Below are 10,679 nucleotides of genomic sequence, written 5' to 3'. Positions count from 1 at the left end.
CTGTCCCCAGCACATGCCTGGGGGGTCAGGGTGGAACCACCTGTGCGTGGCACCCACAGGAGCTGGCAGAGCTGTCCCAGTGCTCCTGGAGCCATGCAGATCCCCTGCACTCGATTCCATCAGAGCAGGTGGCTGCTGTTGTGCTGCTACCCCCATATCCCTCCTGTGCTGCATCCTCGTATCCCTCTGTGCTCTGCCTCTGGGTCCCTGGTGGTTGTGTGGGACCGTGGGGCCCTTGGGGTGCACACAGGGTGGTAAAAAGACCTACTTCACTCAGCAGAGGCAGCAGCGCTCGCTGAGATGAGCATTGGGAGCAGCTCTGCTCTGTCAGATCATCCTCTCGCCCCCCTTCCTCCTCGCTGAGGAGCGAGAGAAAAAAGCCAGAAACAATGCCTCCGTGAGTCGCTGACAGCAAAAACAAGCTTAAAAAAATTCCCCTGGAATTGGAATCACTCATCTCATCGGCAGGAGAGGCAGCAGAGGAATGATGGCAGGTAATGCTTGGGATGAGAGCACTGGCCCGGTGGGTGCTGCTGTGGGGCTTCAGGTGACCTGTGGCTCAGGTGTTCCTGTCCCCGTGCCACCCCTGCCGCGCAGCACAGCGCTGCTGGCATCAGCTGGGCGTGCAAGATGTTCACCCAGGCGTAGTTTATGCTTGTGCTTTTCAAAAATGTGCTTCCTTCTTCAGGGCTGTCATAATCGTTTTACTCTGGAGCAGGGAAAGAGAGGAATAATTAAAATTCCAGCATGCTGCAAGTGGGAAGGGCTGTGAGGAGCGTTCACCGGGCACTCTCCACGTGGGCTGGGCTCCTCCAGCAAGGCAGAGCATCCCCGGGTCCCGCAGCCTCAGCCAAAGCAGAGAAGAGTGGAATGAATCAGCGCTGTCAGTGCAAGGCAGGAATTGCACTCACTGGTTTGTCTGAGCCTCCTTTCAGGAGCTTTAGGATAAAGCCGTCTTTAATTAAACCTTTAAGTGCTTTATAAGGCAGAAAACTCCATGTGCTGTCTGCTGCTCTTAGTGGTGTTTGATGACCGGTCGCGGAGCATTTGGCACTGCAGTCTGTGAGCTTGTGGCAGAGCTGGTGCTCAGGGACACCCCTTCACCAGGGCTGGGGTTCTCCTGGAGGAAGGTGGGGGCCATGTGGGTGTTGGCAGCTGGATCTGAGCTGGTGGTGGCCCCAGGCCACCCCTCCCCACCTCCAGCCGGCAGTGTGTCAGGAATAAATAATAACAGAGGCGCTGCTTCCCGCTGGTGATGACCCTGCCTCCAGAAAGAGGGTGCAGTAGGGGGTTGCTGGAGGCGAGGAGATAGTAGATGCAAAAAGCTTCAAAGGAATTAATTAAAGATAAAATGTGTTTAAAAGAAAACTCTGGGCAGCGAGGACGGAGCTGCCTCTTTGATCCGCCGTGCCGAGGCGTGGGGTGGTGCTGCAGCTCAGGGACGGAGAGGAGGTGAAGGAGCTGGATGGTGTCTCCTGGGCTGGCACCACGGTTACCCTTCCTGGGAGCTGCCCAAAGGATCCCTTTTAGGCCGTGCAGTTCTCCTGAAGGGTGGAGGATGACAGGGTGGTGGAAGCCAGAAAGGAGCGTGGCTGTCAGCTGAGCTCTCCCTACGAGGGAGTCGGGACACTCCCTGGGATGCATGGATGGCGAATGTGCCCGTGCACATCCTCCCACGTGCCTCTCAGTGAGCCAGAAACTCTCCTCTGCTGCTCTCCAAGTATTTATTGCTCGGTGATATTTGCTGTAACACCTGAGAAGATAAGTCCCAGTCTCTTTAGCATAAACCTCCAGGATTTTCCTTCTTGGCAAAAACATTTTGCAGCAGCAGCAGCAGCAGCAGCAGGAAGATATTTTCTTTCTTTCATCAGTCCAGCTCAAAATACCAGGAAGTTGCCAGGAGCCTTGGTGGGTTTTTTTGCTGAAAAGCTGCATTTTCATCTCAGGATGACTAACACTCCCTGAGCTGGGTTTCAGAGAGATCACTGATTTACCAGGTGAAAAAGCAAGCAGCTTTGCTGACCTCAGCTTTGCCAGTCTCCATCCACAGCCCATCTCCCGTAATCACGCTGAGCATCACGCTTGGCACAGCAATGCCTTTCCCCAGCACTGGCTGCTGCGTGGACATGGATGGGAAAGCTGCTTCCCATTTATTGCAGATTATATTTGTTATTGCTGATATTAAACCGTGGGATACCGGTTGGGTATCCCAAGAAGGTGTTGGGAAGAGCAGAGCCGAGGCGGTTTGTGGTGTGGTGAATTGGGCAGCAGAGGAACTGGCAGTGTACTGTAACAAGGCTTTTCAAGAAGATTTCTGCTGTGTCTCCTCCCCTGTATCAGACCTTTGTGGCTTTTGTAAATTATTTTCCTTACAAGCTATTAACCAGCAGTAGGTTCATGTTACGGCCAAATCTGGCTGATCCCCCCTGGGAAAGGCCGGCGGTGGCAGCAGGGAGGCCACACCACGCTCCCGATTGAATTGTTCTGTCCACAAGCAGCTTTATCAGGGGATGAGGTTTTCGGGGCTCAGATGTGATTCCTGATGGCTGGGGAAGCCGTAAAGCCTCTTGAGTCCAGCAGCTTTGCCCCAGCTTCTCCACAATGCTCAGGAGGAGGCATTGGCATCCCGGTGCTCAGGGCATGTGAGAGCAGAGGAAGGGGACTTATGGCAGGACTGAGGATGGGATGCTGAGGAGGGGGAGATCCACACAGCACATGTGTGGGAAGAGACTGGGGGTAGCAATATCTGGCCTGTAAGAGTAACTCCAGTTTTCTCCCTTTCAAATGAAATAGAGCTGTTTTCTCCTTTTTCTAATTTTATGCAGCTTCAAGGCCTTGACGAGGGTCTTCAAAGAGTTGCAGCTCGTAGCTGTTTTTATTGGGAAAATGAAAAATACAGGCTCCCTAACCAGAGCTGTTGAAATAAAGGCCTTGGGGGATAGAGGTTCTCTTTGTTTTTAATTAAGAGCTTATATCTCCTGTTCGCTGCCATGGCGCGCTCCTGCAGTAGCAAGACATTAGTCTCGAATGGATTTTCTCATGGAATTAATTCCATTGATGCAGAGCTGTCCGGGAGCCGTTTCAAAAGGTGCCCAGAAAGGCCAAACCTCAGCACTTTCATCTCAGCAGCAAATATATGGTCTTTAAAATAACAGATAAAAAAAAATAAAAGCCCTGGCACTGGCTTGCTCTGAGAAGATTGGGGTTTTGCCCAGGATGTGGGGAATCGGCAGCTGGGTTGTGCTGCCTTGCTGGGATTCTGTGGCCCCTCTCCCCCCACCTTGGGGGATTTAGAGGTCCCAGTGAGAGGGGAGTGCACACGGACGGCACGAGAGTGGAAAAACCCAGAGATATTTCAGCATTTCCGAGGGTTCAGAGAGCGCCTTTGAAGAGCTTTCCCTCCTGGCAGGCGGCATGCGGAATTCTGCTGCACTAGCAGAAGCGCAGAGGCTTGGACACACTTTCGGCTCCATTAAATACTTCTCCTGTAATTACCCTCCAGTTAAATGGTCACTGCGTCAAATTGCCTGGTAAAAGCCTTGGCAGGGGGAGCCCTCGCAGGGCTGAGGCGCTGGCAGGTGAGAGGGGCCGGCGCCGGGTGTCCCTCCCCGCGCTCCCGCCGCTGCCCTCCCTGCAGCTCCCCTGTTTCCACGGTTAATAACGTGTAATTACATGGCCACCGGGTTCCGTGACCCGCTGGGATCGGAGCTTTTGCCAAGGAGATGAGCAAACAAAACCCAGGCGCTGTAATCCCTGCTCCCGGGGTCTCTCTCTGGGGGCACAGGCTCTCAGGGGGAGTTATGCCTGTGCCAGGCAGCTTGTTACACTGGACGAGGAGGATTTTGCCCTATGAGCTATTGATTTTATCTCCCAAGTCCCCTTCCTCCATCCAGTTGGGCTTTGAGGGCTGTGTCTAAAATACTGCTTTGCCCTTGGCATCATCTCTGTCCACCTCACTTCACCCGCCAGGGTACTTTATGTCCCTTACAGGACATTGCCCTCTCAGAGGATGCCCCACACATTAACCCCACCTCTCACAGACTGGATATTTGCTTGATCTTGCTCCATATGGCTTTACATGCTTTGAGGGTCTAATAGAAAGGATTTTATATATTTGTAAATTAAGAATAAAGACCTGGTTTATTGCAGCAGGTATTGCTGTAGGGCTTCCCAGGGAACCATCACGGGCCACCTGTTGGGTGCCTTCCCTCTGTCCATCACCAGCATTGAGACAAAGGTCTCCCATCCCCTTCAAATCCCCCTGGCTTCTGCAGAATTTATACATGATGTGAAGGAACTTTGCTGTGCCGGTACATATGGCATCTTATGTGTGTGATGGAGTCTAAAATTATCCAGCCTTTCTTAAAATCCATGTGTCCTGCTCCAAGGAGCTGCCATCCTTCCCAGCGCTCAGCCACCTGCAATCTGTTCTGCCTGTGCCTTTCCCATTACGTAAATGCAAGGATTAATTGCATCGTTAGGTTCTCCCGCGGCCCTGCCACCACTGCCTCAGCTCCCAGTGTTGCAGAAGGTCTCGTCCCCGACTCCGCTTCTGTTTTCAAAGGAATCGGGCACTGGGCTGGTTTGATTTTATTTTTAGAGTCTTTCCTTTTATCTTTCTCAGCAGCGTCCCACTGGGAGCTGCTCCAAGGCTGCCGAGCAGGATGTGGCCGGGCTGGCTGCTGCCAGGGTGGGCGTCATTCCTGACCTGCCACACGTGGGCACGAGCTGCCACCACCCTCCTCGGGCCCGTGGGGACATGCTCCCGTCGTCACCACCCTCTGGGAACTCCAAAGTCTTTCTCTGGGCCTCACCTTCAGGAGGTGGGGTGCCAGTGGGAGGTGGGGAGCCTCCCAGTGTGGGATTTTCCCTGTGAATTCCCCTGGGAAGTGAAACCCAGAGGTGGAGCAGCCAAGGAGTGAGCTGGAATTGGCTGCTGCCCACCCTGCCAGCACGGGGGCCACGAGTGAGTCCTTCCCCAGGAGCTGTGGCTGCCCCAGTGCTGCCCAGTGGCCCCCAGGCACCCCCAGCTCCAGCTGAGCCGTGGCCCCGGCACTGACACCGTCCTTGCCACAGACACATACAGATATATATATAAAACTGTTTATTTTCCTGTCATTCTAAGACTTATTTATTTATTAAAACTACCATCCATCAGGAGCTGCAACATCTGTTTGTGAAAAATAGCACATCCTTGGGCTGCAGCCAGGAAAAATCATTTCATTATGAAATTGCAACTGTAAGGCAGCACAAAATCACAAACATAGTGTACAGCGAGCTGCTTTTGTTTCCAAACTGCTCATTAGGAATGATCCACGAGCCAAAATGATACCCCATGGAAGGTGAAGAGGGGGAAATGAGCCCACCCGACCTGCGAGGCGAGCAGCCGTCAGTGCTGTAATTATTCTCCCTGGTGAATCCCGCACCCGGTGCAAGGCTGTGCTCGTCTCCCTTTCCGTCCCAGAGGGGAGACGTCTTCACTTCTCTTCCGTTCTTCGTGCCTAATTCGGGCTGACAAGGAACATACTTGAGAGGATAGGAAATGAGGAGCCTGGCTTACAGATTATTTGTGTAAGGCAGGAGAGAGGATTGCGGCACCGCTGCCGGGGGCTGTGTGTGGCCTCGTGCTGGGAGGGGGTGGTGGGGGGCTGTGTGGGGAGGGGGGGCTCTGCCAGGGTCCCCTCAGCTCCCATCCCCACTGTCTCTTTTCTTCTGTCTGCAGGTCTGGCTGTTCATCAGATAATCACTATTACCGTGTCCCTCATCATGGTCATAGCTGCGCTGATAACAACTCTTGTCTTAAAAAATTGGTAAGGCCCCTCCTGCTCTGCTTGGCTTTGGGGGTGGTGTGGGATGGGGACAGGGTGGGGATGGAGGTGCCCATCCCGCTGCAGGTGCCAAAGCCCGTGGCACCTGCCAGGATTGCAGGAGAAAATGGGGGGTTTACAGCAAAACCTCCAAAGGAGGTTGGTGCATCCGGGTTCGGCTGCACCCTCGCAGCTTCCTCACCTCACACCACCGGGCCAGTGGCTTTGGGGACCAGCATGTGCCCAGGTTGGGTGGACAAGTCTCATGGGACAGGTGCACATTGCTGTTCTGGGGCTGAGTGCCTCAGCACAGTGCCACCTGGAGAGGTCAGAGCCGTGTCTTGAGCCACAGCGGGTGTTCCCAGGATCTGTCCAGTGCCAGCAGCTCCTCCACTGCCTTCCCTAAGGACCTTCGAGGCTGCTCCTAAAATCCCCAGCCTGGCTTGACAAGAAGTATCTGCACCTCCTGCCCTTCCCTGTGACCCCAGGGACAGAAGGGCACCTTCGAAGTCCCTCAGGTGCCATGGTTTGAAGCATGCCCCAACCCCCAGGGCACTGCTGTGCTCCTCCAGCTTCATTTGCTCCGGTTTGTTCTCTCAGTGTGGCTTGGGCGTATGGCAAAATAGGTTAGCTTTCGCTCCAGGCACTCCTCACTTTACCTATTTTCCCAGGGAAACTGGCCTACTTTGAGGTCAGCGTTGCTGGCGTAGCGACACGGCTGCAGCACGGGGCTGGGGGAGCGTGGCTGGTGGCTCTCCCCTCCAGCCTGGCCAAGCTCTGCGTGGGTGCTGCAGCAAATCAATTTCTGCAGCCAGGAGGCAATTACAACACCAGGTTGATGAGGAGCCTGCTGGCTAGCTGGGATAAGAGGAGAAGCCCTTTGCAGGGCTATGGGGGCATCTTCATCTTGGCAAAGCCGTAATGCTGAGCAGCAGCCGACTGAAAGCACCGAGGTTCTGTCCCCACAGCTGAACTTGCTTTGGGGAGTAGCCAGTGAGGCTCCCTACTTTATCTCCAGTGGGGTTTAATTCACTGAACTTCCCTGGTTGCCGCAGTGTTTCGGTGAAGGAGCAGGGAGAATAGTTTATAAAACACTTGTGGGATTTGTCTCCAGTCGCAGCAGTGAGCGGTACGAGTCATTGATCCGGCTGACCACAGCTTGGCAGAACAGCTCAGTAACTGCTGCTGGAGCCAAAGAGGGGGAAAAAATAAATCCAGTGATCAGTGTAGAATAGAAATGCTTTACAGTAAGTGAAATTGAGAAATCACCAGAGAAAATCCTCAGCAGGAGAGTCTGGGCAGCACCCAGGTGTGTCCAAGGTGAAGAAACATTACCTGGGTGTTTGCTCAACTCTACCCAATCTGCCTCGGTTCACTGGGTGACCCCAGGCCACGTTCAGGTGCTCCATGGCAGGGCTGACCCGCACCACACGCTCTGGCCTTGTCCCCAGCAGGGACACAGTCGCTGTCCCCATCCTTTGGCTGGCGTTTGTCTCCCTCGAGCAGGACGGGTGAGCGATGGCTGCGTGCCAAGCCAGCGTCCTCCTTGTCACTGCTCCTCCTGCACACGTGCTGTGGGGAGACAGCAGTTGGTTTAGGGCTGTCTCTTTCAGTTGCATCAAGCTAAGCGGAGCCAGCAGCCAGATGCTGTCGCCCTGGCCAGCACTGCTCCCAGCAGAGCCCCACGCTCCTGTCCCCAAGGGTGCCCCTGCACAGACAGTGCCAGCATCCCCAGCTCCCACCACCCTCGGAGCTGCCACCTCCCAAAACTCCAGCATTCTGCAAGGCGCTGTCAATCTCATCTGGAAAAAGTGGCATCTTAATTAAATCAGTGTCTAGACCCTGAAATAGGACCAGGCTGATTGAGGGCGGCTCCTGTGAGCCGGGGTTCTCCTCATCTCTGACGTACTGAGGCAGAAGTGTTGTGCAGCCACGAGATCCTTATGAAGCCTCCAGAGCTGGAGGAGCCCCCGGAGAGCAGGGCTGCCCTGCCAGCCATCCCTCTGCTGTGTCACACCAGGTCCTGAGCTCATTTATCCTGAGAAGCTCCAACCTGTTGGTGTCTCCCAAATGGAAAGGGTTGCACTTCATTGTTCTCACCTACATATTTTCACTTAAGAAAAGGCTTTTGCTTCCTGCAGGTACAAAAGTGTGACTCATTAAGTCATTCCTCTGATGGGAAAAAGCTTGTGTCTAAAATGTAAATTTGGTTCTTATAAAAAAGCACTGAGCCAAATGACTGCTTGTGGCTGATCTTTCCAATTCGGAATTGGAATTTCTGAATTCTAATACAGTATGGAACAATCTGTAATGACTGGGCAATCAGGTGAGTTCCCTTGCCAAGTTTCAGGGATACAGTGCCTCCCATCCCCTCTGCTTTGGCCTCTCAGGCCATAACAGACTAATAAAAATGATGGAGGGAAACTTCACACAGAGAGACAGTGGGATGGGACAAGAGGAATGGTTTTCAACTAAAGGGAAGACTTAGATTAGATCTTAGGGGAAATTTCTTCCCTGTGAGAGTGGCAAGGCCATAGCACAGGCTGCCCAGAGAAGCTGTGGCTGCCCCATCCCTGGAAGAGCCCAAGGCCAGGTTGAACAGGGCTTGGAACACCCCAGTCTAGTGGAAGGCATCTCTGCCCATGGAACTGGAGGGTTTTTAAGGTCCCTTCCAACCCAGACCACCCCATGACTGATTCTCTCTCCCCACCTGCCCAGCTGTGCGCAGAGCGGGCGCCCCCGGCGCAACAGCCACCAACGCAAGCTGGACCAGCAGGAGGAGAGCTGCCAGAACCTGACTGACTTCGCCCCCGCCCGCGTGCCCAGCGCCCTCGACATCTTCACGGCCTACAACGAGACGCTGCAGTGCTCCCACGAGTGCGTGCGGACGCCCGTGCCCGTCTACGCCGAGGACACGTTGCACTCGCCCGGGGATTATAAAACCACCTTCAATGGAAACAGGTGAGGCGGGCGCCGTGGTTTCCTGGTGTGGGGGCAGCACCCTCCCGCTGGGGTGATGGGGCTCTGGTTGTCGCTGACATATTTTCTGAAAAATCGCTTTGCCAGGGTTTTTTCTCCTGAGAAGCTGAGAGGCCTCAAAAACGAAATGTAAACAATGATTATCTGATTGCTTAGAATGTGGTGTGGAGGTTGCTTACCAACAGGTGCATCTTTGATTGGTCTTGTGTGGATTGTTTTTACTTAATGACCAATCACAGGTCCAGCTGTGTCAATACTCTGGTCAGTCACAAGATTTTATTCTCATTCTTGTCTAGCTTTCTATCTGTATCCTTTCTCTATTTCTTTAAGTATAGCATTTTTAATATAATCTGTATCATAAAATAACAAATCAGCCTTCTAAAACATGGAGTCAAGATCCTCATCTCTTCCCTTGTCAAGGTTGCCTGCAAATTCCACAAGGGGTGATGCTCCAGGAGCATTTGGCAGAGCCTCCTGCCTCTGGGGTGCTCACCCACTCATAGTTCATAGCTCAATCACCCCCAGTTCTGGGGGTGCTGTGGGTGGGTGCCTCAGCAGCCCCTGGCCCTGCAGGGCTGGGCGAGCTCAGCACCACGCACAGTGTTCATTTCCCAGCTGCTGCCGCTCCTGCCAGCGCATAAAATGCCACTGGATCCATTTTTCCAGCGCCTGTGCTGTCTCCTCAGTGGCATCGGCAAAGCTGCCGGGCTGCAAACAAGCAGGTGATTAATGGGGGAGCAGGCAGCGAGAGCCAAATGAACCGTTTGGCTGCTGCAAAACAACGGCACAGCGCTAACAAGGAGCGTCGTTTGCAGCCAAGGGATGTGTCCGTGCTCTGCCAGCCCCTTGCCTGCCCGGGCGGGATCAGGAGCAGTGGGGTTGGGAGCGATGTTTCCCACACCACAGGCTGTCTCCAGAGTGCTTTCACTGGGTGCTGGTGTGGTTTCACCATATGGTAAATGTGTGTCCCCATCAAAGGTAGAGGGGAAGCCAGGCAGAGAGTTTTGAGGGAGGAAATGAGCAGCTGATGCTCCAGACAGCCTTGAGGAACCACGACATGTGCGGCAGCCACAGCCCAGATCTGCCTGCCCCAAGGACAGGCCTGGAGCCAACAATTTAATGCCTTTCAGCCAGCATTGATGCCTTTTCAATCAGCATCTCTTGCGTGTGTGCGGGGTTCTGCTCGTCTGCATTTTCCAGGGTTTCTTCTCATCTCGGGAGGTGGAGAACTGGCAGGGAGTGTCACACCATTTTGTTGGGTGTCCACAAGCCTTGGTTTGAGATGAACTCCAGCCAGGTGACAGAGTGCCTGTGTTATGGCTAGCAGAGATCACGGCTTTTTCACCATCCAGGCATGCTTTCTGGGACCCTCTAACCCAGGCACTTCCAGGCAGCCCCGTGAACCCACTCAAAGCATCACTCTAGGGAGATGAAAACCAGCTGAGTGCAGCAGGCCGCCCCGGCTTGCGCCGTGTGTGTTACGTACCAGCGTGTACAAGCCCCTCTTTCTGCTCACTGCAGACCCTCTTCTTCTGACCGGCATCTTATTCCCGTGGCCTTTGTGTCTGAGAAATGGTTTGAAATCTCCTGCTGACTGGCCGAAGCCTGTTTGACTTCTGGGGGCAGGGCAGACGCCAGCGGGCTGTTTCCTGGTACGTACCGCGCTCCCTGCGTCCATCCCGCACCCATCCTGTGCCCCTGCTGTGCCCATCACACCCTGCCTGTGCCATCCTCCCACCTGCACTTCCCTCAGTGTCACTGGACATGTTCCATGCCATGGATGGGGCACTGGGAGCCAAACAAGGCTCCCTTTTCCAGGGAGGTTAATTGCAGACTGGCCAACACTAACAGGGAGGGACTGGGATGGACAAGGACTCAAAAGCAAAGGGTCCC

General features: G+C 54.1%; 1 protein-coding gene across 1 annotated transcript in view; it reads left to right on the top strand.

The window, feature by feature from the left end:
• AJAP1 (adherens junctions associated protein 1) overlaps nt 1–10,380 on the top strand; it is a gene marked incomplete at both ends in the record, with an annotated part of 28,643 nt that extends 18,263 nt beyond the window's left edge. Inside the window, 3 exons of the mRNA XM_084220148.1 lie at nt 5,723–5,810; nt 8,526–8,768; nt 10,308–10,380. Of these exons, the coding sequence (XP_084076274.1) occupies nt 5,723–5,810; nt 8,526–8,768; nt 10,308–10,380 (404 nt within the window). The remainder of the gene's footprint in view (nt 1–5,722; nt 5,811–8,525; nt 8,769–10,307) is intronic.
• Between the last annotated feature and the right edge of the window lie 299 nt (nt 10,381–10,679).

The sequence above is a fragment of the Fringilla coelebs genome (assembly GCF_963513975.1).
Source record: "Fringilla coelebs genome assembly, chromosome: 22".
NCBI lineage: Eukaryota > Metazoa > Chordata > Aves > Passeriformes > Fringillidae > Fringilla > Fringilla coelebs.
This window is presented reverse-complemented; position numbering and strand designations above follow the sequence as displayed.